The sequence below is a fragment of the Syngnathus scovelli genome, chromosome 17, assembly GCF_024217435.2.
Source record: "Syngnathus scovelli strain Florida chromosome 17, RoL_Ssco_1.2, whole genome shotgun sequence".
NCBI classification, from domain to species: domain Eukaryota; kingdom Metazoa; phylum Chordata; class Actinopteri; order Syngnathiformes; family Syngnathidae; genus Syngnathus; species Syngnathus scovelli.
Window position 1 is genome coordinate 11,401,952 of NC_090863.1, and position 25,224 is coordinate 11,427,175.

At 41.9% G+C, this 25,224-nt stretch overlaps 1 protein-coding gene across 2 annotated transcripts; it reads left to right on the forward strand.

The window, feature by feature from the left end:
* The first annotated feature begins 769 nt into the window (after positions 1–769).
* On the forward strand, positions 770–24,818 carry pik3r2 (phosphoinositide-3-kinase, regulatory subunit 2 (beta)). 2 transcript variants are annotated; one of them, XM_049748509.2, is made up of 18 exons: positions 770–869; positions 944–994; positions 6,423–6,502; positions 6,580–7,258; positions 12,977–13,069; positions 14,727–14,804; positions 14,914–15,069; positions 15,153–15,363; positions 15,438–15,523; positions 15,596–15,698; positions 15,797–15,895; positions 15,984–16,164; positions 16,378–16,497; positions 16,655–16,797; positions 16,894–17,070; positions 17,150–17,221; positions 17,322–17,492; positions 17,582–24,818. In XM_049748509.2, the coding sequence occupies exons 4-18, from the start codon at positions 6,940–6,942 to the stop codon at positions 17,787–17,789; spliced, it is 2,217 nt and encodes a 738-aa protein (XP_049604466.1). In that variant the 5' UTR covers positions 770–869; positions 944–994; positions 6,423–6,502; positions 6,580–6,939; the 3' UTR covers positions 17,790–24,818. The 2 variants fall into 2 exon arrangements, with proteins under 2 accessions (XP_049604466.1, XP_049604467.1); XM_049748510.1 differs by lacking the exons at positions 770–869; positions 944–994 and adding an exon at positions 4,821–4,977.
* Positions 24,819–25,224: the final 406 nt, after the last annotated feature.

The window sequence follows — 25,224 nt, forward strand, 5'->3', positions numbered from 1 at the left end:
TAATCCAGGCGTGGAGTTGGGATGCTAATGTACAGTATGATCACACACAGAGGTGGGTACAATAGCCAAAACTGCCCGACTGGGTCGGACTAACCTGAGACGACGAGGCACTCTAAAGCTCCTCCGCCCTTCTCTGTGTGACGTCTGCACTCACAACCATCAATCAGGCGCTCTAAAGCGGAAGAAGATTTTAAAACAATACAGTACATTGGGGTGGTTGTGTTTTGTGCTCAAATTAGGCATAATAGTAGGAGAATAAAGTTGGAAATATGTGAAATTCACTTGTTAAATGTGATTTTATTCCTTCAATAAACTTTGAATTCAACATACATAGTATGAATATTATGATTTCTTTCTGGGAAAAATACATTACTCTCCTGTGTTGAGATACGCTCTCAATTAGATGGTTTCTATTATGTTTTGTCCAAATGTTGATTTATTGTATTTATTATTTTCTTGTTATAATGACAGAAAATGTTGACTGTATAAGTCAGGGGTGTCAAACTCATTTCTTTCGGGATGGGTCTGACAAGTTCACAAGTAGAGTAACACGCGTTGCCATGGCTACTCTGCCAACATCCAGAAATTACGTTTTTTCCCCTCTCTCATACAATATGACATTGCGACCTTTTTTTTTTTTTAATTCTCTCGAAATGAATCAAAGATTTCAACCGAATATTTGCAACGTGTTCGAACTTTTCCGTAACGCTTCGGCTCTTTCCGCCATCCTCCTGCCTCCTGGCTGTTCCCACGCGACGACCACCCCCCTCCCCTCCCCTCCCCTCCCTTGCCGTGCTGGAAAATGGCTGTGCAGGGGAGCAGGGAGTTCTGAACGGGAAAAGAAAAGAAGGCGAAGGGAAAAGAGAAGAGTAAGCTGCGTGCACCACTGGAAGCTGCCGTGAAACTTTCCCCACATTGACCAATTCCATCTGCCATTTTGCAGAGTTTTGAACAAAGCGACTAAATATTAAGAAGACTCAACAAATATCCACGGGTGAGTTTTCCTCTCCAACTTATTGCACATTTCCAGTACTGCGAGGCAGCCACTGTAACTTACTGGAAAATGGTGGAAGCCTCAAATCGCGCTTGGCGACACCAGCTTCGTTGCACCACTTTTTTTTTTCTGGACTTTTTAAAGCTAAAATTAAAGTTGAACATTTAAATATCACTTGCGCAGCAGATGTTGCTCGCCGCATTAATTGCATTGTGAAGTGTTGCAAAGTTAGTTTGCTTTTTATTTCGTAAAAAGTTGCTTTCTTGGAGTCCTGTTATGTTTTTGAACTGATTTAGTGGAGAATAGTTCACGAGACGTTGACGGTTTAAAAAAAAAAAAAAAAAAAAAAAACTTGTCAAAACGCATGTGTGTTGAATATTATTGTAGCCAGTGTAACGTTATGGACAGTTTGAAAATTTGCATTTTGTCTAAATATGGGGGTTCTTAATTAATAACTAACTTAAAATATCAAGATAGTACATATAAAAATGTACCTCCATAAATGTTTGGAAACAAATTGTTCTTAAAGATTAAATGCAAAAGTATTGAACTTAAATGTTAAATACAACTGAACTGTACTTTAGCGGTGACTCTTGTACCACTCGTGCTATCTGCACCTCACTTTGAAAATAATTGCAATATGAAAGCCGCTTGTGTGCACAGAGGTGGTAAAACTATGCACACTGTGTACATAAATAGAAGTACAGGTATGTACTTTTGTTAAGAGACTCATAAAAACTGATTTAACTCCTGTATTTAAAGGGGAAGTCAAGTGAAATATTTTCTGTGCAAAAAAAAATTCTATGTATCCCCTTCTTGTGTAAACATTTCTAAAAATATTGCTTTTGATAAATATGAATTAAGGAGGGCAATCCTCTTGGTTTTAGCCATCTCAGGGGGTGGCCATTTTGCCTTCCACTGCCACTTGTCGGCACAGCTCACCTGTTTTCTCTGTTTGGTCATGTGATGTTGGCGCCCTCAGGCACTGTGACGTAATTGTCAGTCGACTCCTCCAATTCCGTTTACTCATCCCGATGGCGAGTATTTTTTATATTATTATTTTTTTAAAGGTAAATAAAATTCACTGTTAGAAATTTGATAGTAAAATAATCAATGTAAAATTAAAACTCGGATGGGACAAAATCAAAAGATATAACAATTATTTTTCAGCCAGCTAAAAATTAAGTTTAAAAATGATGTAAATGTAAAAAGATTTTTTTTTTAATATAAACTGAAAGCTACTTCACTGGTAAGTTATTGACTAGTTTTACTATGTTTGGAAATTTAAAATGCCAAGTCAAATAGCCAAATTCACACCAAATCCAGTTTTGTTCCAGATTTGACTCAGAAACTAACGCTGAAAAACATTAATGAATCCACTTTATCCTTTTGTTTCTAACCTATTTCTTCTCATTACATAATGATACCAGTGTTACTTGTGTACAACTGCTGTAAAAACTTTAAAGGTTAAAACAATTGGCAAATATTAGCCATTTGGCTGATTTATTTTGGATATTTGAAGAGCCATAATTGGCTGATTTAATCAGCCTGGTCCTAATTATATTTTAGATACAGTGGCCAGGAGAATTTATTTCTACAATCATGCCATGTTTGTGGTTCAGTGTGCCGCATCAAAACGTACTTTTTCTTGTTGCAGTAAGATAGTTTATACGCGCACAAGTCGTTTTTTTTTTTTTTTTCTTTTAAATATGATTCTCCAGTCGTGTTGCTCGGTGCACTTTGGGCCTATTTCCAAGAGCCTTCATTTTGAAAGTGGCTAAATCCTCTCTAAATGCTAAGCGTGACTTTCCAGAGGAGTTGGAATCAAACGTATGCTCCTTCACTTCACATTTCACCAGATGGAGTCCAGCTGGGGTTATTTTTGTTCGAAATCCTCCTGCAGGGGAGGCCCAGTTCAACTGAAATGGTGCAATTTGATCAAAAATAGTAACAGACAATATCTTTCGGCCCCACATTCTAAACACGTTTTGTTATGGCAAGGCTAAAAGGTTGAAGTGGAGAAACTAAACAATGAGCAGTGGATAATCATTTGACAGAAAATGATGGCTGGAAGAACATTTGAAAAGGAAAGCATTTGTGGCTCATTTTTGTTTGTGCTCCGAATAGAAACTGAGTACAAGTGAGTTTTGTGACCCACAACAGTCTCTCAATGCCAAAATTTATTAGCACGTCGCAAACGTTTGCATTAAACAACATCGGTGTCACGACTTGAACATTGCACGATACCCAAGCCTCCATTTTAGAAGACGACGTCCTCCTGAAAGGTTGGCCTGTCTCTAGTCTCCACTGTGGCGCAGGAGATTTTTCACTTGCATGTGGCTCCATGGCCCCAGGCCAGGCCAGGCAAGGCCAGGCCAGGCCAGGCTGCATGCGTGCTGCCTCGGTCGGCCAGAAAGTCAGATTTTTTTTTTTTTTTGTAGACATGTGCTTTAGTTCAACATTATATGCAGATGTTTGTTCACCCAACTCGGTGTGTGTCGATGAACTACTGCAAATGTTTGCAGTTGTCGACACTTCTGAAAGCAAAATGTGTCAAATTTGGCTTCACTTAATTATACGGTGACACAATTAGACGCGACTCTCGATGGAATGGTGACGCTCTTACTTTTGAGTTTGTTTGCTAAATCAGACATCTGAGAAAAGATTGCGCAGGAACATGTTACGTAATCTCACCAGCAAGAGAGCATACTGGATATTTGTCGGACCTTGTGGCTGAATACCGTACAATGATGACATTGTTGTTTTTTTTTTTTTTGTTAAAATATTGAACTCATTGTTTTTATATACAAATTTGCATTCACTTCAAATTTTTATTCTTGGTTTTAAAGTTAAGAGGACATAAGGATGCTAATTAGTGTAGTTGTAAAATACTACATGACTAAAATAACTATAAAGGAATAGCCATAAAAGTAATTACAATTAAATACACCAATGTTAGACATGAATGACATGCTCTCGGGTTAAATTTTGCAATTATTTTGTTTTTATTTGTACACATTTCATAACTCCGGTATAATAATACTATTTAGTTGTCACTGTATATGAATATTTTTGTCACAATTTCCACAAAACGATGATTTGTTTTTGTGTCTGTCATCAAATACGTGGCTTAAGTATCAGATAAAGGTCCTACGTGTGGTGAAACGGTGTATTTGTTTGGGTCAGATGTATGATGGCTGCCTAGAAACATTTTCTAATATTAGAACGTTTCCTTGATTTGCCCGGCTTCTCTGGTGACTGAGTAGCACATGGTGCACGCGGCAACCAATGGCGTGGCGGGAAGAGCTTTCCCTCGCTCTAGCAACAGTGAGTTACTTGCTGCCTATTCATTAATTATTTTCCCGCGGTCTCCCTCAGCCGTTTGGAGTCCGCTGACAGCAAAGTGCTCCGTTTTTTCTCACCCGCTTTCTTTCTATGACTGAATAGAAAGTTGTAATAAAAAAAAACAAAAATGGATCTTGTGATGCCGAGCCGGCCAGCTGCTACCTCGCTCGGGGGACTGCTTCTTCAACACTCTCTGAGCAGGACTTGGGCGACTCTTTTTTCACCTTACACCACTCGTACCGCTAGTCGAAAATGGATCAACGTGCGAGGGCGCTCGAGATCACGTTTGCCTTTGACTTTTCTTCAACTTGTTCCCAGCCGGAGCCTTCGGACTGTAAACAAACCAGACAGCAACTGGATCAACCATTGGACTTTTTTGCTGAGTGAGGATGGGGAAGGGGGGAGGGGGGTGTCAGTCAGAGGCAGGACTGTTGGGGGGGGTAGAGCAGGTGGAGGGAGAAGGGAGGGGGTAGGACTAAGGGGGGGGGGGAGGTTATGGTGGTGTGAGGACTGCGGGCTGTGGTTGGGTATGCCAGTGCCACGTGTCTCGCCTGGCACCTCTCGCTTCTCGGCTGGGAAGGATGTTGAACGGAGAGTCTGGCTGAGTCTGTCCGGCTTCTCTCTCAACCAAAAGTGGGGTGAGTGCTGTACTCGGCTGCATCGTCTCGACGCGATAACTCTTCGATCGCTATCTTTTTTTGTTTTCGTTTCCCAAAAAAGGCAAAATGATATCGTACGGCTACACGTTTTAATAAGGAATTTATGTTCTCTCCAAATGCCGTGAGGGGACCACGGTGTCATGTGGTTCGAAAGCATTCCTTTTGGTATTCATAGCTAACCGGTACGATTATGCTTTTGTTTTGTTTTTTTATTTGTTTTTAAAGCGTGCGCTCACCTACTTTTATTTTCGTGCCTGCAATGCATCACTCTCAACAGTATCTATTCATCCAGCATTTTTGGTTGCACAACGTTGGGCCTTGCAAAGCAGGCCTAAGGTTATTTGGTTTTGAACGTTTTTTTATTTGCTTCTATTTTGCCCAACGTCTCGAAATAGCTTGCGACTCTTGCCACTGAAAACCAAAACTTGCATCCAGGCCGTCCTGGCTTGTCTACCTTCACCCCCGATAACACAATCATCGTCCTTGGCTGGTCTGAAGACCGCAGATGTTGTCGGCACTTAATCGGCAAACCCTAATCTTCTTCCTCGCTCGCCATCTCTTCCCTCGGTCCAGTTGCCATTTTCAAACGCAACTTTATAACATTCGGGCCCGCTTATGTTTCAGATGGTGCGGGAAAAGGACGCTCGCGTATTTTTGGTCACATTTTCCAAAACATCTATAACAATGAATCGGATGAAATGTGTGGCCTTTGCTCGCAGCTGTGACGTCGATTTGCTTTTATTTGGCGCTTTCACATTTTTTGAACGCAGTGTGATTTCATGATGATGATATTTTATTCTTATGTGTTTTACGTGATCGACGTTGGCATGACTTGACGCTACGAATCTGTCATCGTGACGCTGAATGATGTAGCTCTTTTGACAGAATGAAGCCAAAAACATTTTGCAGGCAACAAAGAGTTGCTTTCTTTTCTCTTCTGCAGAAAATAAATTACTACGAAGCCTTTTGCATGTTCCGCCCAATTCTAGTCCCCCCCCCCCCAAGCATAAACACAAGTCCTGTTTTCCTTTGCACGCTCCTTCAACGAAAATGTTTTTCTTGGGAATTGCATGGCACGATTTCACAGTCAAAGTTCATGTTCCTGAGCAAATTGTGTCGCATCGGTTCAAGCCGCGAGTGTGTGAATGCAGAGCGAAGGCAACGGAGGCTCCCGTCCAGGGACCAAGTCTGCTGTTGGTTATGACACAGCAGCATCATGCCATCCGTGTCCTTCCCGAAGACTGCACAAATGCATGGCGCTGCCACCGTTCGCCATTTTCATGCGGTTTGAAGCTTCGTTGCACGTAAACACCGTAGCCATCGCTATATTTATGCTCGGCTCGATCGAATGACTTGCACTTCATGTAAAGATGTTTTTAAAATTCACATTTTTCTCTCTTTTTCTGGGTTTGAATGTCCTGCAGGTTGCTCATAATCCCTGTCCAGAACATGTGGGAGCTTTACAGAACCGAAGAGGATTAAAAAGCGTCCCACTCCGCCACTGGTACACCAATTTAGCCCACTTCATTCGACTGCAGGGAGCCCTCCACTGGCCGATTTTTAACCCGACTGTTCCCGTAGCATCCAGCCGCCAGCAGGTGTTCGCCGCTATAAGGAGCATGTTGCCTACGCTCTCCCTGTGCTCCATCATCTGGCTCAACCGGGGTATCAAGTTGAGGAAAGTGCACCACTTCAACACCGGTCAGGTCTGAAATAAGCGTGCGGAGGTCAAGCGCTACCTTGCGGACTTGTAAAAATGCTTCTAAGCTTCGGGTGACTCCGTGGGTCCCGTCCACACCCACTTAAAGCCACCCCGCAACATCCAACTTGTCGTTTGCTGCCTTCTCGTGGGGGATATCTGTCTAGCCGGACCCACTTTTTGCAGGGGGACCATATAGTCCTCCACTGGGCAGCCATTTTGAATTGTGCTTCCCTGGCAAAATGGCAACCGAAGGTTTCCAGTACCGTGCCCTCTACGCGTTCATAAAGGACCAGGAAGAAGACTTAGATCTGCAACCAGGGGACCTCCTGATTGTTAGCAAGGCCTCGCTCCTGTCCGTAGAGAACTACCACGAGGGCTGCGCAGAGAAGCCCGAGTGCCTCGGCTGGCTCCTCGGTTACAACGAGCGCTCCAAGCAGAGGGGCGACTTCCCCGGAACGTACGTCGAATATGTGGGCCCTGTCAAGATGGCGCTCCCGTCCAGTCAACCCAGGTCTCAGCGACCCTTACCGGTTGCTCCAACACCAGACTCGTGCCAAGGTAAGGCCAATTGCATTGTTGATTGCAAATGAAGGTGATGTTTCAATATGATGCTGGAATATTAGTTGAAGGACAGACATTTAAAGAAATAAGCATTTTTGAGTCAAAAATTAGGAGGTGGTTTTTATTACAACTGAATTGCAATCAGATTTTCTCAAATGTATGCATTCATTATACACATCCCTTTTTCTTCAGTGGAGATGGGATTTTTTTTTTCGCTTAACATTCTACGTTTTATTTGTATATTTGTCACTCTCAACATTCTACATTTTGTTCATACACAAACCATAAATTCCAAAAAAAAACCACTCCACCCAATGTGTCAAATTCAAAGATAATACTTTCCCCCATTCATAATTGCAAAATTGCTTTCAAAATCCTAAAACAAGCAGCAAGGAATGTTCAAAACAGAATCTGAAGAAAATATCAACCAAATTGGAACCAAATTGATGTTGTGTTAAATGTACCTTCATTAAAATGAGTTAGAATGCGCTTGCTGTAATTCTCATAAGTGTCTGTATTGCCCGATCAAACGTGATTAGCATTTCATTATAATACAAGCTAATGGATATTTCCTCTGGGACTATAAAGAGTTCATTTAATTCCAGAGAAGCTTTCCACCTTGGCAACACCCTCTGGATTTCAAGTGTGGAGAGCCAGCATTGACTAAAAATCCCACATTGACAAAAAATCGTTCAAATCTGAAATACTAACTATTACGATACAAAGGTTGTCTTCAGACTACTAAAGGTTCGGCAGAATTAAAGTCGCTGCATTAACCTGTACTCCGAAACCGTATTGGGTGTCATTCTCCCTGCTTTTTGGACAGATGGCAGAGGTTTGGCTCTGAGCACTTAGGCTGTGAACTCTGCATTACCTCAGCTCCAACCAATTGGGCATTCATTGCACACACAAGTACAGTGTCCCCTATTCGGATGCTCAGTTTTTCCAGGAAATTCCCTGTTCTTTTCAGAAAAGCGCTTATCACAAGAGACTCACGTGATGCAACACAAATATTTTCCGATCCCTTCTTGATTCCAGGAAAGTTAAGAGTGATAATTAGTGAGCAGCCGCACCATTTTTATTATTTTTTTGATCAGCAAATGCAGGTGCTCCAGTGAATAAATATCCTGGTGCGTTGACAGACACTGAGACAAACCAGTTGGGCAGTCGACATAAATTATTGGTGATTTTTGGTGAGACTTTAGCACCGTGTGATACCTTCGACGTGAGGGCTGGCGAGAAAGGAGCGAGGAGGGGGCCGAGCTTTGCCAATGAATGGCCGACACTGTGGTCAGACCCGAATTTGACAAATATCACTTTCATTTCTCCGTTGGAACTGACATTTTGGCCATTGTGTGAAAAGAGCTTTTGTCAGCGCAGCTACATTTGGCATGGAGGTCCAGCAATACAATGGAACCGTTTCATTTTCCTAGATCCCAGACAGCTTTTGCGGGGCACAGGGAACAAGCCCTACCACGAATAGTAAAAACACAATACTCGCACTCCCCCAAAAAAAGCTTAACATTGCCTATATTCATTTTTTTAAATCCATAACTACATTTGCCATACCTCAATTTGAACGATTAACAAAACATGAGCAAATGCGCAAGCCGTTAGCTCGTGAGCTAACGTGCTTTTGGTGCTCCTCCCGGCCGACAGACGAGCGGTGGGCTTATGTGCGGCGTCGCCGTCTCACTTGGAAGTTTAAATAACATCGGGCCCTTCTGTAAATTGTGGCGTCCAGGGATGATGCATTTTTGGCACGTAAGCAAAGCTAGCTGCTGTCGAAAAAAAAACTGACCTGAGTAGGTAAATTTGTTCAGAAGGAACTGCAAATATGTGGGAGCTCACTGTATTTAATATATTATCGCTTTTGCCCCACAAGCAAAAACTACAGCTATAACCAGAATTATTCTTTTTTATTTTCCTTTGATATCACGCTTTCCTTGGCTTCACTGTAATTTCCTGCTGAGGTGAACCGTGATCTGGCATGTGTGCAAACTCCTCCCTTCTTCTTGTCCAGCTTCACTCTCTCGATTCACATACACGTCTGATACGGTCTCTGGGCACCCATAAACCATGTAAGCAGGGCCAGTTCTCAGAAAGGAGAGAACCCCCCCCCCCCTCACACACACACACACACACACACTACTTGGAAAAGCCTTTCAAAGAATCCATGAAGGAGGTGGGAGAGGATCCGAGACAGCAGAGAATAGGAAAAGATGTGGACAGCCTGAAGGGGGGGGGGGGGGGGTCAATGGTGAAAGCCAAGGCCAAACCATCCATCTGCAAGCATAGCAACCAGCTGGATTTGGTTCCTCAACTTGAGCAATTGCAACATGTTTCAGGTTGCAGTGCTTGAGTAAAGTAAACATTAAGAAGTTTGAGTATTCATTTTTGGTGTACTCACAGACACAAGTACCGATACTTGATGTTATTTTTTGTGATGAAAATGTGTCTGTTTAAATGTATTTAAATTTTAAACACAAACTTTTCATAGGCCAGTTTTGCTCTCCATTACCTACTCCACCTAAAGCGGTATCGGTGTCAAAGTATCGAAGCATTTTTTTTTTATTAGTCTTAGTAAGGGTACACGTATACAATAATGTACTATATCGGCACCACAACGTTCTTAATTCAATTTGATAAAATTCTCTACATGATATATTAGAATCTTGTAGTTTTTTTCTTCTACAGGTTTTAGTCAGTATCAAAAACCAGATTTAGAATTTTGTGCAAATCAGCTGCATTTGTCGTTTAGGCTTGAACTTGAACTTGTGTGTTGTGAGAGAGGAATGGATGGTCTTGCCCGCTCTCGAAACATTGCGTGTCTGTTTAGTCGGGGTGCAGCGGAGACATGTCGCCATGTAACTTGAGCGGCAGCATTACATACTGCTACACGCCATTGGTGAGCCAGGCACCAACTGGTCTTGTCGCCACTCAACATAACAAACACATGTTTGGAATGACCAGCATTGTGTAATATTGGCCACTCCTCTCTTTTTAAGGACATAGAGATGACTAAAAAACAAATTAGAGATGTATGATACCACTTTTTGCCAGATTGATACCATTACGGGAATTCACTCTGATTACTCATAGGTACCGAGCACTGGTACCTCTAGTGCAAAGTAATTTTGATATTTAGATTTCATTGAACAAATGTGCAGAATAGTTCCATTTGCTGCCAACTTACTTGATGTCAGATTTTGGTTTCAGCAGCTTTCACAAATGCATGTTGATTCAATACCCCTATGGCTGGAATTGGTACTTGCCTGTCTCTAATAAAAAAAAAATGGTTAGGGTAAATATAAAAAATGCAGCTCATACCATTTATGCAAATTTTTAGCAGCTTTGAAAAATAATTTTTACGAGCGTGGCATACCACAAAACGGGTATCCAGTGACATCGTGTTCTTCCCCCCCAACCACTAGTTGCATTCCATTTAGTGGTTAACTTTATTTTTGCACCGAGATGCGATTGATCAACCCTCAGTTCCGTAAGATTAGCTTGAATTGACGAGCTATAATAACATCGCCTTGAGCAAGAATTTGGAGACACATCCTCCCCTCAACCCTTCCATTTGCCTTCTTTATTGCGCACAGCCAAGCTCGACAAGTAATAATAAGCCCTGCAAGCCTGCATTTAGCCGCATCTGTACTTTCAACTCGAGTTTTCGACCCTTTTCGTTCCAGCCCACGCTGTCTGACGTTTTACGTAAGACAAATGGCAGCATTGATCGGTTGTCCTCAAGTCAACCTTTGTTTGCTTGACATGGATCTTCAGCAGCTGTGCGAATTATAACACTCAGATGCCATGAGCAAAGTCAAAGGTTGACGTCAGACTCTTTAGGTTCTTTTCACAACCTTAACATTATAACAGTACTGCACAAACACGTGTTCCAATCTTAGTCTTGCCAAATACGCAGCTCGTACGGATTCTAACAGGACCAGCACAACTTAGCTTGGGCCACCATCCTATAAGGATCCCTTGCAAGAACCAAACATCCAATCAAATGACAGATCTGCTGCTCACGCGATGACATTTTGCACCGGCGTTAGTCTTCAATTCATTTAGTTCCTTTTGGCTCAGTGATTCGATCTGTCGGCATTCCCACACAATTTTAAGATAATCGCATTTTCTAATAGAGGCATCTTGTGGAGAATGCTAACGTGCAATGCCGCTTGGAACCAACTGTCAAGTCAGGACTGCACAAGTACGTCCAAGTGAGTGCTACTGGGTTGAGAGAAGAGGGGGAAGGGGCCTGCCCGTCCAGATGGCCGACAGGGATAAAGAAGAAGTGGAGGTCTGTCTCTGTGTGCGCTGAAGACGCTGCCAGGCAAAGTTTTCATGTTTAACTGGCAGGCATGGAAACTGAGAGAGAAGGAAATGGAGGGGGGGGGGGAGAGAAGTTGGATAAAAAGTTGAGAACAAAAGGCAGTGAAATGGAGGAAAAAAAAAGTCCCGGTGAGAAGCGGGAGAAGGAATGTTGGAGCACAAGATAGAAAGAGAGACGTTCGGGGAAAGTGAGGACAAGAACCAGAGCAAGAATGGAATGTGCTGACACAGCGTTTCTTGTCTGAACTCCCCAAATTAATAATCAGCAGCAATTGAACAGGAACAGAAGCCTAGTGCCAAGCCCCGGTCAGGCCCGGCCCGGCCCGGCTCAGTCCTGCTCGGGGTGTTACCCCCACCGCTCTCAACCTCCCTCTCGTCCACCGCCCCAGCCAGCAAACGGCTCTGCTCCGGGACCGAATAGGAGGCGCTGCGTGCTTGTATGTCCTGGCCGAGCAGCGCCTGGCGAACTGCCATAGGGCTTTTGCTTGTTCAGGAGTTTTGATTAAATCCTTTATTGTGCTCCACTCACGCAAAGAGCTAAGGCGAAGCAGCGAGCGGGACAGAGTCGAGTGGAGGAAAGGAGAGAACGCTCGACAGGAGAAAAGAAAAGGAGGGGTGAGGGAGGGAGGGAGGCAAATTTTTTTTCACCCTTTCACTCTCCTGTAATCTTTCACTTAAACCCAAGCCATGTTTGGTTTAGTATACAGACGGTTGCAAAGTACAAAAACAACTTGTGTTACTTCTAAGCTTTTTAAGTGCACTTTCTCATCAAATGGTAACTTTAAAATGGTAACTTCAAAATCATGAAATTATTTCAAATTCTAAAGTGGATTCTTAAATGATTTTTTTCAGTCCCCCCTATGAATTGGTCAAGGAGCCGTGCCTGCTCACAATTGATGACAACACAACCTTACATTTTTTTCTATCCAGCAAACACAAATCCTCACAATTCCCGCGCTTGTTGATCTTTGTCCTTTTACACATTTTTGAGGTCACACATTTTGTAGAAACCAAATCTTTTCTGCCCCAACGACCGTAAAAAAATGGTGAATTGCTATTATTACTATTAAAACTTTGCTTGGAATAAAGATTTGTTTTTGATGAACCCCATGGCGATACTTGGAGAGCAAAGTATTTTTTTAGGTGGTGTCGAAAGTTCCAGAATCACAGGTTTCGGTGGACAGGTGTGCTTCTTACCAAACGGGCTAAAATTACTTTTTATATGCTGACCTTTGCATAGTCATGTGTTCTTTAACATTGTATCCTCTCGCCAAGTACCTAAATGATCCCCCGTTTACTGCGTAGCTGTCGATCCTTGCGGGGCTTTCTGGAGGCTCTGCGATTGACGTGTAACGGTGATTTGCGTTGTTGTTTCAGCTGCTTCAGTGCCCGACCTGAATGAGCAGTTCACACCACTAGAGACGGCTCCCGCCGCCCTCGTCAGCCTGATCCAAGCCATAGAGCAAAGAGGTAGATTCTATATTGGTGTCGGGCAGCCGAGTGAATCGCTGGGCCGCCTCGCCGTGTTTCCATCCATGTGCGACCGTGTCCCTCTCGCGCGCCATCTGCCTCTCGCCCTCACGCCAGCCTTAGCACAAGTGTCGATGTACAGACAAGTGGGTCCACTCGCGCGTTAAATCACTTGTGTCCAAGTGACATTACCTCCTTTGTTGTCTCGTTGCACGTATAAAGACTCCAACGCAGACCGTCGACATCTGTTTCATTTGACAACTGCAGCACGCTGAGCACATCGTGCAGTACTTCCTGCCGTACTTGTGCACAGTGTACTCTTTGTCGTAATTGGTCAATTTCAATTTAAGTACAGTACGTGGTGCTTTGACTTGCGGATAGCTCACTTCATTTGTGTAACAAATCCATTTGCTCAGTTGAAATGACATGAATTCATTCCAGCCTACAAGAAAACATGTTGCGTGTTTTTAAATCAAGACAAACAGAACCTTAACGTATTGGTACATGATAAAATACAATGTAAGATGATTAAATCGGATTAAAGGATATACTGTATTTTCCGGACTATAAGGCGCACCTAAAAACCTAAAATTTTCTCAAAAGCCGACAGTCCACCTTTATAGTCCGGTGCACCTTATATAAGGACAAAGTTTTAAAATGGGCCACTCATTGAAGGTGCGCCTTATAGTCTGGAAAATACGGTAGTGTAATTGCTCAAGTCAACTCAATTTTATTTATTGAGCATTTTAGAAACGACATTATAGCGGACCCACACTGCAAGAAATGGTATAGCAAAACTGACGGACATTTTAAATGGATGGGGGAGGGGGCATTAATATTCAACAAATAATAAATATTCAATTGCAACCAACAGTAATGGTTCAATTAAATTTAAGTGTTTCCTTAAGTCCATGCCATCGTTTATGCTAACAAATGTTAGCCTAATAGGATAATTGCCGTTATGAGCGTTCTATAAAACATATAAAACTATAAAACTACCCGAGAGACAGGGTTGTGTCGAGAAATGGCCCTCCTAACTCAAACGTTTGAGACCCAATGTTCCTGGAGGATTTTATGCATTGGAAATGAGTAATGTTGTTGCCCAGAGTTCACACCATGTTTCCAAAGTGGAAATAGTGGGGGGAGGAACGCTGCTTGTATTGGCTTGTATCGTACGTGGAAAATCTTAAAATGTTTCTCTTGAGTTGGCCGTATGTGGAATTACCAGATGTTTTTGGTGGATGTAAAAAAGAACAAAAACATCCATGCATGACGTTGGATCTAGGTGTGTCCGCCCAAGTGTCATAAGTGTTGGTTACACTACTCTGCCGAGTCAAATTCATTTAAGAATTCATTCATCTCGGGAGGATGACATTTTATCCCGCATCGCCCCCTGCTGTCAACTAAAATGAACACCACAGTGCCCTCAGGCTCGCATTGTGACCGAACCCAGACAACAAGTGAGCCGTGAAGTTCGAGTTCAGCTATAGTGTGTATAAAATCGAATGAGCAGTTGATTAAGATTTCACATGGCGCCTTCCTGAATTATTCTGTATAACTCTTATTCCATAAATAATATATTAATCAGAGTATCGTGGTTTCATTAGTGCTGGCACATATAATTCAGTTTTTTTGTTTTTCCTGCTCTGTTTCCTAGGTCTGGACTCCCCAACTCTGTACAGGATGACTACTAGTTCCTCCATTTCAGAAAGTCCACTGCACAGTTTGATTCCAGGTAAGTTAGCCTTGACAACTTGTAGTTGCCCAAATTATTAGCTCTAATTATTCCTTATACAGCGCTTGCTATGATATTTATCCAAGATTCTGACTATCCTTTTATGCAGAGAGTGACATCACTCAGACAGATGTGGGCATTTTGTCCGAGTGTGTCTTGCACTACCTGAGAGACCTTCCCTCACCTGTCATCCCTGCCTGTACCTATGCTCAACTACAAACTGCCGTCACGCAGCAGCAGCAGCAGGACCTACAGCAGTCAGCAGGTAGAAAGCCCTTTTGATAACCCCTATTCAAGAATGATCTCGCACGCTACTGACTGACATTGCTACGTGAATCGCTCCTCCAGGTGGTGCAGTAGCTGGCAGCCACGACAGAGAGGTAAGCCGGGTCCTCGAGAGCTCCGCCTCCGTCCCTCTCCATCACCGCCTCACCCTGCAGTACCTCCTGGCACACCTGGCAAAAGTGACCCAGGCGCAAGCCAGCAACGGTTTGGACACGCACACGTTGGGCAAAATCTTTGGACCGCTGCTGATGAGGACAGGCCCCGCCACTCCATTGTAAGTTTGACAACAGAACGTAGATAGTAATTGTGGCTGCCTTGCAGAGCAATTATCAAATAATGCTTTGGCAGGTTGTCGTTGGATGAGGAGTTGCCTGCCCTTGTAGTGCAACGACTTGTGATTGAGAGAACTGCAGAACAAGACCTCACACCACCAGGTAGTCTATTCATTGTTCCCTATTTATCAACAGCAGGGGTGGAACCAGACATTTTTACTTGTCTGATTCCAGTTCTTCCGGCAAAGCCAACAAAGACAAAAGTCACACCCGCAGCCATGACGGACACAAGCACACTTCTCAGTGATGCTGAATGGTACTGGGGAGAAATATCCAGGTAGGAATGACTGTTAAAACTCATTTATGACTTTGGAATGTATTGGATTTTGTAGCTGATCAGTTGCAGTGGAAAATGTATTTTTTGCTCGTTCGCAGGGAGGAGGTAAATGAGAAATTACGAGACACTCCGGATGGTACTTTTCTTGTACGAGATGCCTCGAGCAAACTGGAGGGCGAGTACACCCTCACCCTCAGGTGAAGAGACACTATTGGAATTGTGCAAGATCTCAGAAAATTATAAATTGAATTAAAAAGAAGTTTTTTTTTTTCCTGCCCATTCTAGGAGAGGAGGAAACAACAAACTTATAAAGATCTACCACGGGGATGGCCTCTATGGCTTCTCAGAGCCTCTCACTTTCCTGTCCGTAGTTGAGCTGATCAACCATTACCGGCACGAGTCCTTGGCCCAGTACAACGCCAAGCTAGACACCAAACTTCTCTACCCTGTTTCCAAATACCAACAGGTTGGTGCAATTGGCCACAAAGTCAACAACCTTCATGAACGTTAACATTCACAAGGTTGACTTTTAAGTCCATTCTTGGATTTTGCGTCCGAGTTGAAAATAGCACCTTAAAAGTAAATAAATGAAATGTAGAACATAGAACGGCAATCCTCTTCAATCTCAGTTTGTAGTGTCTTTCTCAATACATAAAACTTTTGTGTTTGCATGGTTCAGCTGGTGAAGGAGAACAGCATCGAGGAGGTTGGTGAGCAGATGAAGATCTATCATGAGCAATTCCAAGAGAAGAGTCGCGAGTACGACTCCCTGTACGAGGAGTACACGCGCACTTCACAGGTACGACTTCGATTAAGAATGTTTTGTTGTAAAAAAAAAAAAGCTTATTCAGTTCAGCTCATAATTGTACCTGAAATATGTGGCAAACTAGATTAGGATTTTAAATAGATAAATAAAACCAAGGAGAAAAAAAAATAATGTCACAATCCTATGACAGGAACTGCAGATGAAGCGCACAGCCATCGAGGCCTTCAACGAGACCATCAAAATATTTGAGGAGCAATGTGAGACACAGGAACGCTACAGCAAAGAGTCCCTGGAGCGCTTCCAGCGCGAGGGCAATGAAAAGGAGATTCAGAAGTGAGCCGGAGTTTTGCTTCATGGGCTTATTCACAATGTGCCTGTTGTGCGACATGTTTTGACTCTGCCATTGTTTCCATTTTTCCGTCCAATCAGAATCCAGAGCAACTCTGAGCGTTTGAAGTCTCGCGTGAAAGAGATCCACGACAGCAAGCGAAAGCTGGAGCAGGACTTGCGAGAGCAGGTCTCTGATAACAGAGAAATCGATAAGAAGATGAACAGCCTCAAGCCGGATCTCAGACAGCTACGCAAAATTCGAGACCAATACTTGATGTAAGGCAACGCACGTACACGACACGAATTCGGTCAAATAAGTGGGTTTGTACTGAATGCGTGTCGGTCTTGTTTTCAGATGGCTGACACAGAAGGGTACGATGCAGACAAATATTAACGAATGGCTGGGTATAAAGAACGACGCTGACGAGTAAGTGTGTGTGTGTGTGACGAATACTGCAGCGCATGCGTTCGTTTCGCCCCCCAAAAAAATCAGCATCATCTCGTAATTACGGCGCCCGCTTTTCCAGCTCGTACTCGCTGGAGGAAGACGAGGGCTCGCCCCACCATGACGAGTGCACCTGGTACGTGGGAGACATCAAGCGCACCCAGGCCGAGGAATTGCTGAGGGGCAAATGTGACGGAACCTTCCTCATCCGTGAGAGCCAATCACAGAAGGGCTCGTACGCCTGTTCTGTCGTGTAAGTCGACGTTTCCATTTGGTCGCAGGTTAGTTCTTTGGATACGTGAGCTTGTTGGGTATTGAGAAGCTTCTTCCCCCTCGTTGCAGTGTGGACGGAGACACGAAACACTGCGTCATCAACAAGACGGCCACAGGTTACGGATTCGCTGAGCCATACAATCTCTACTCCTCCCTCAAAGAGCTGGTGCTTCATTACAAAAACGTCTCCTTGATCCAACACAATGACCAGCTGAATGTAAATCTAGCATACCCAGTCCTGGCCCGCTCTCAGAATTACAGCCAGCACCCCAGATGAATTCACCACCAGCAGACAAGGGGCACAAGCAGGGAGGGGGGGATTTTCACTCTCATACATTGGGGAGGGGAATGGGCTCTGTTGTGTTTAAGTGGCGAGTTAAATCATCTTAGCAAGCATGACTCTCCTGCTAGAGGCCGGGGTGCGTATTCCACCTGATCCCAGAGCGGCTACGAGCACGTCTTGCTAGCAGCATGGCTTCACAACCCGCATAGCGACTTGTAACTTCAGCACTGTTACACTTGGCCCGTCTTTAGCCAGCTATGGCTGTACAGCAGTGGTTCTTAACCTGGGTTCGATCGAACCTCCACTGCGGAGGTCCGAACACACCTGATTTATCGTGTAAATTCGTGATAACGTATATCTGAACTGGTCTCGTAAAGGCACACGGATTTGCAGGGATGTAATTGGTTGTGAGTTCATGCATTGTTGGTTTTGTTCTTTGAACAAAGTGATGTGCATGCACGGCTCATTTTGTGCACCAGTAAAAAAAGTCTTGAATTTGAAAAAAAATATATATTTTTACTAAAGAGGGGTTCGACACCGCCAACAAGGTTAAGAACCACTGCGATACAGTGTAAGTTGCACCAACTCAGTGTGAAAATGTACAATACATGCTAAGCACACAAAATAGCTTATTTAGAGGAGGGTGATTATTATTATTATTTTTTTAATCTTAACAGGAGGCACTTTTTTTTTTTTTTTTTTTTTCGCCTTAAACACATGATTGCTGTTTATAGACAAAGGCCCGAACTGTTATCCCCAGACTGCCTGCAAACTCTCCATAGACAAAAGCCTGAGCTGTCATCCTGTGAAAAGGACTGGCTTGGCTCAACCAGGCTGCTCGCTTCACACCTTCAGTCGGCGAAGAAAGCTTTGGACCGGTGTGGTGTTGTCACTGGAGCCTGGGGAAGGGAGAAAGGTTGGACATTTTGTGGAGTGGATAGTTTTAGAGGCTTGTACTAATTGAATTTGACGCTTGTGGAAGTACCATAGTGATAGCTTTGAATGACCACAAGCCTGTGTCACTAGTAGAGAGCGAGTCGGGAGAGAAAGGCTGTCAAAGTAAACAAAGCTGCAGCTTTAAAATATACCTTTTTTTTTTTTGTAAGGGGGGGAGCGGCTTTATTTCCAAGCGCTTTTGGCTTGTTGCTCTATCTCAGCAGGCCTCCTTTTAAATTGACGAGGGATAACGCAATTAAAAAAAAAAATGAATGCACGGTACATCTCGTGAAATGTTTCAGTCACAATACACTAGATGGGCAGGTACACTGATGAATGCAGTTCCTCAGGATGACTGAAAATAGTGGAAAATGCATCCAACTTATTTTTGTTTCCTTCCTTCCTTCCTTCCTTCTCTTTGGGTCCTTTTCAAGACTGTAGCAGCTGTAGCCATCGACTTAACTGTTAGTGCTTATCGTATGTGTCTGCTTCCTATATGCTAAAGAAGGCACTCGCAGAGCATCAATCGATGTGATTATCGTATCTTCGGTACTGTATTTGCTTTTGTTCCTAGTTCGACTGTTTCTCTGCGGTCCTTGCAGATGTTTTTTGAAATAATATTCATTCACGGTACTTCCCCTTCCTTGCGCTCGACTGTTGGTTTTATCACAAGCTTGACTCACAGAGCTGTAGATTTAATGTCCAGAAAAGAAAAAGAAAAAAGAAAAAGCAGTAATATAAGCGTGTATTTCAGCCATACATGCAGTCGCTGTATGCGAGCTCATGCGCTTCGATTCCATTTCCAGCATCCAGCTAATGTGAGCCAAATGAAGGATGTCTTTTCCATGTAGCAAGAATGAGAAAGCTTTTTTTTTTTTTTTTTTTTTTTTTTTTTTGCGGTCAGAGAGATTATCAGTCCTTCGTGTTTGCTTTTCTATTTGTTGTATATGAACAGTGCTTTACAAATTTATGAGAGCAGTGGTTCTTAAACATTTTATCTTTAAAAAAAGTATAGTTAACGTTAGAGATGCACCGATTTGGCTTTTTCAGTTTCGATGCCGCGGCTTTGCGTATCGGTCGATACCCGATACCGATAGATTAAGATTAGTCCCAATAGATTAAGGAAAGGATCGGATCGGCTCACAGATCGGCTGCATTTTCCGATACCCGATCCATCTATTTTGTTGATATCGGGGCCGATATCCGATCCAGATATCGGATCGGTGCATCTCTAGTTAACATTGTGAGCTACTGTAACAGTAAGCACAGTTGGAACATGAACACTTTGCTTAAATTTAGGAAAATTAAAAAACAATATTTAATATTATAATATTTAAACTAATATAATAAACTAAACTAATATAATAAAGTGATAACTAATTAAAAAAATATACTCCAAAAATGTGTTCCATCAAAATGTATTGCACATCAAAGTTGCATTAAAATTCTACCTAAATAAATGTTTGATTAAAAAAAAAACACTTCTTAAAGATTGAAGGCTTCCGCCGTGAAATGGACAAAAACGTAACTGCTGCCCTATGTGACTTGGCTCGCCAGAATCTTGAAAACGCAGGTACCGTCACAGATGGCAACAGTTACATTTTGATAATGGCCATCCATCTCACACCATCGTGCTCTGGCCCGAATCTCCCTCCTCATCCCCACCACCGTCGCTGTCATCACTTTTCTGTCCATTCTGAAAGAGAAAGTGACAAACGATAAAGATTAGGAATTTTTTGGATCTTTTTTTTTTTTTTAATTTCCATGTCATTCCAAGTCTGCGAAAAGAACCGCTAAAGTGGGGATTGGGGGCTTGGAATGATTTTAATCTGTAAAGCTCTGAGTTACATTTTTTTTTTTTATATGATAAGCGCTCTATTGATAAATTTATTGCTAGAGGAAATTCCACAATTTGAAAATCATTGCTCTAATAAATTTGCTCAGCACTGTACATTGAAGCATGATGCGTGCTTATACGATGCACAACACACTCGTATGCGGAGATTTGCTTTCCCATTTCCACACCTCCAGTATTTGTTTGAATTCAGGTCTCCTTTTCAAAGCACAGTACTCGCTTACACAATTTCCATTAGCAATCTCACCGCTTGCCAAATAAGAAACTGTATTTTTTCTAGACGGGTTGTGCAGAAGAAACAGGTCAGTATTTTTGGATTTTAAAACAATGGCCAAACTCAGCTGTAGAACATAAGCGTGTGATGAAGGGCTATAAAATCAATATTTTCCTTTTATCACAAAGATACAATTAACAAAGTCCGCTTTCAGTTACAAGTCAATTGCTCACTTTTACTGACAACCTTCTTTCGCAACACATACACGACCGTGATCTCGTTTGGGCTTTACCGCTTTTTACTAACATTTCAATTTTTTACTCGGAGAGGCCCAGATGTTTTTTTTTATTTAGTATATAAATGAGAGCGACTTTCCAAATATTCATTTCTGCCATCTTATCCAGGTCTCTTCAGTTGTACTGTACTTTGCACACACTTCTTTGGCAGAGTGGATCATAGAGGTGAGGTCAGCGCTTCTGCTCAGAGGGCTTAAAAAAAAATAAAAAAATAAAAAAGGAAGTGAAAGATTAGAAGTGCCTTGCGTTAATAATGATGAGCGCATCCTCTCTGTCTTGTTGTTGGAGCCACATTCGACACCCGCCATGATTTTTATCTTTCTCAGCAAGAAATATGTGTGTTTGTGTTTTACATGTCAGTTTGGCTTTAGTTGTGCCTTGTTGTTTAGATGTATTTTTGAATTATTACAAGTTCTTGCTCCAATATGGTGTACTCTCACTTTGCACACACTCTTTTTTTTTTTTTTTTTTCCAGTTTGGATTTATCTTGTTTATGTTTCAATAAGATTCAGATGACAGTGTGAACATCCGTGGCCAAGTGTAGCCGCTTGGAGAGTTACTAGCATGCAGAAATGATGAAAAACTTGTTCCGTGTGAATTACTAGGTCAAATTATCTGCCGTTGCTAACATCCATCATCTTGTTTGTTGGACCAACACTTATTTTGAACAGCACTTTTTTTTTTTCTTTTTGTCTGTTCCACACAGAAAGTCACTACTTGGGGATTTTAGGCTTGCGGGTGAAATTTTTGGAAGAATCGAAAATGCACTGGAGAGAGGAACCTCATTTGCCATTGTTTTGCAACAAGGAGATGAATGGCAATATTCACATTTCACTTTTCTTTCTTTCTGTGACTCTTCCAGTACCAAGGCTTCAGTCAGCATATTTTGTCGTTACTCTCCTGGCTCGAGAACAGTACATTGAAATGCATTTTAGGCTCTTCTTCCAAATTTTTCCCGAAAGTTTCATATCTCCAACTTTTGACAATACTGGAAGTAGTCTATTAAACTGTACCCAAAATGTGTGTCGAAGCACAGTCGGTCGGCGCTGCTAAATTGCATCGAGACCACAATTTCTTACACGGGCCAGTTTAGCATTATAATAGAAACGTTATTGTCATTGTCAGCGGTCTGTGTGGAGAGTTACGGATCGGAGTTTGAGTGCTTTGAGCCGTTCATGAATCTTAGCCAGTGAACATAAAGGCGTCGCGTTAATTGAAACCGTGCGATTGTCAGTTGTTTCAGGGATGTTCAGGTGACTTTGGATCTGCTTCCTTTTAGGCTCTCAGCTTTTTGTAGTCCACGTAGCTCAGTGAGGTGAACGCTTACAGCTGCCATATTTTGTGAGAGCTAAAGCAATTTTGGTAGCAGATAGACACGACGCAGGCATGCGTCCAGGACTCTGCACGCTTCGCTTTTCTTCCTGCTCGTGTATTAGATATGCATTTTGTGTCCGTGTATCTTGAAACACGTTTTTCTATACGGCAAATAATCATTTAAAGAATAAGATATTTTTTCATCAGCTTTGGTACACTGTATATGATCTTTCTTGAAAAGGCCTCACACGCCCCAAGCACATTTTTCACTGACGACGAGGAACATGCAAATTGGTGTCTGTACAAGTTTGAAATGTGAGAGACGTAATACAGAATAACTATTTTGAAGTATATACTTAGATATCTATATTTTTGGATGATGTAATTATCATTTGGATTGTGCTTGAAACAAATCGGAACGAGGCGTTGGGGGTTATCTTCGCGCTCTGCGGCTTGGAAATCAGGGCGAGCAGTTTGTAAAACGCACGCAATTTTACTAATCAGCTGCCGTAAGCTTCAGCGTACTTCTCGTCGACTACAGTATATTCAACTTGATAATCGGGTGCATTCAGATGATGAAGCAAGCTCATGTACATGTGTTGATATTTTACAGAGCCAAGGCTATACAGTATGTTCAGTGCATCTTGGCTGCTTTGCATTTTTTTTTTTTTTTTAAATATTCAATGTTTTATTTTTTATCTTGAACTCAGAATCTGTCATTGTGATTTGGAAGATTTGAGAGTTGTTCTGTGACCACGGAAAAAAAAAAGTGGTTATTGTCAAAAATCCACCACAGACAAAAAGTGGAGTGACTTAAATATAAAAATCGGTCGACTTGACTGAGGGTGTCGGCTACAATTGGAAAAACACGTATGCCGTTTTCCAGTTCACGTTCACTCCTTCCTGCAGATCTTCACAAAATGAAACAATGATGACATTAGAAGTGTTCTTTTATGGTGCCTGACTATATTATTTTTGTTTGTTTTTTTATTTAGCTTTTGGGGGAGGTCTGTTAGAATTGTTCGTCTGTGTATTGAATTTTGTTTCTTTGATTTATAACCTTACAGAGCCTATACGGAAAAAGATAAGCTAGCGTGAATTTTGTTTTTTTGCTCAATACAGAAAGAAATACAAATGTTTACAATATGTAATTAACCAAATAGTAAATACCCATTTAAGAATCAATCTATCCCTCAAAGTGGCCAGGATTGATTTGCATTTTTTTTCTTTTTTTCCTGTTGTTATAAACTTGAATATATTGCTTGTTGTTTTTTTCCAGTTAACGTTCCTTGATTTTGTTTGACTTGTCAGAACAGTGCTCCCTCTATTTACCACATTTGTTTTGAACCTAACCTGCTTCCGAAAACACTGAGCCTTGTGTGTTGCATCTTTTCATTGTTTGTATTATAGTACGTTCATGACCCTCAGATATTTCATGGGGTAGCAATTTCATTGTAAATAACGAATCTAACAGTAAAATATTAAATTACACCAACACTATAAATGACAATTCAAGAAATCGTGCTTTTTTTTTTTTTTTTTGCACTATTTGAAGAAAAGGGCATGGTGAGTAAATTTCTTCATTTGTCTAAAAGCTTGTTTGATTGCTTATTTCATTTCAATTCAGTTGAAACAAAAAACAGATACGTACTGTAGTTGCACAAGTGTACACACCCTCTTAAATGATGAATCTTAGTCCCAATTTTAATGTCACAAAATCGTGTATACCCACTCAATATCCAGTCGTCTCACACAATTGAATATTAACATTCAAGCGTTGAAGAAATGATTGGTTGTCATGCTACAAAAGGCTCAACTAAATACAAATGGCTAAATACCGTGATTATATATAATCTGCAAGTCTATGCTATTGAACAGTGGAATTGAATGAAGCAATCACGCAAAGCCACACCAAAGTACAATTGAACTGAGAGGGAGCACTGTTGTTTCAGCCTCTTGGTTGCTTTGTGTGTAACCCATGTTTCCCAACCTTTGAGCCAAGGTACATATTTCATATTGGAGAATAGTCTCACAGCACACCACTTAACACAAATTTCACAAAAAGGTGCTTAATTCCTCTGTTATCTTGTGGAAAGACCTGTTACTATACATTGTTGGCATAAATAAAATAATACAAATGTTTTTGAAGTAAATCAAATATTTGTCACTCAATTGCCACCGCACACTGGTTGGGAATCACTGCTATGTAACTCCTGTGCACAAAAAAAAAAAAACAATCCTTGTGTTCACCCTCAGTCTGTTGGTCTGACATACTTTACATACAACCTATTTCCATTCTCATGTACAGTCTGTAGTTTTATTCATTCACACAGGTACTCTTTCATCTATATGGTTCTCTCTAGCCTGATGCAATGATTTTAAGACAATAAAATATACAGTATATAAAATATGGTCTGTTGCTGTCTGGTGAAAATTGTAATGCAACATCAATCCTGTTATACAAAACGCTGCAAATGGTGGTCTTGGCATTTGATCAAGATGGGAAGACTTTATATCAAATTGCTATTCGATAGAATGACGTTTAAAACGTCAAAGACTTTATATCAAATTGCTATTCGATAGAATGACGTTTAAAACGTCACCAGGCCGCCAGCCAATCAGAGATGACGCGGCACTATATAAAGGAAACGCAGGGCGGGAACTTCCGTACGTTTTCACAGCGTGCTTACAGATTGAGCTTCGAACATTATATTAAGTTTATTGTCGGATAATGAAGGTGGCTTTGTTGCTTATATTGACTTTTATCGTAAGCTTTAAGTCTAAATGTAGTTCTCTGTCTTTGCCATGTCCTTA

Excerpts from the sequence above, each read along its gene's own strand:
- pik3r2 (XM_049748509.2), top strand. The coding sequence starts at position 6,940 with ATGGCAACCGAAGGTTTCCAGTACCGTGCCCTCTACGCGTTCATAAAG. Across the intron at positions 14,805-14,913 it reads ACTGCACAGTTTGATTCCAG|AGAGTGACATCACTCAGACA; the intron begins GTAAGTTAGCCT and ends CCTTTTATGCAG. Across the intron at positions 15,896-15,983 it reads GAGTACACCCTCACCCTCAG|GAGAGGAGGAAACAACAAAC; the intron begins GTGAAGAGACAC and ends TGCCCATTCTAG.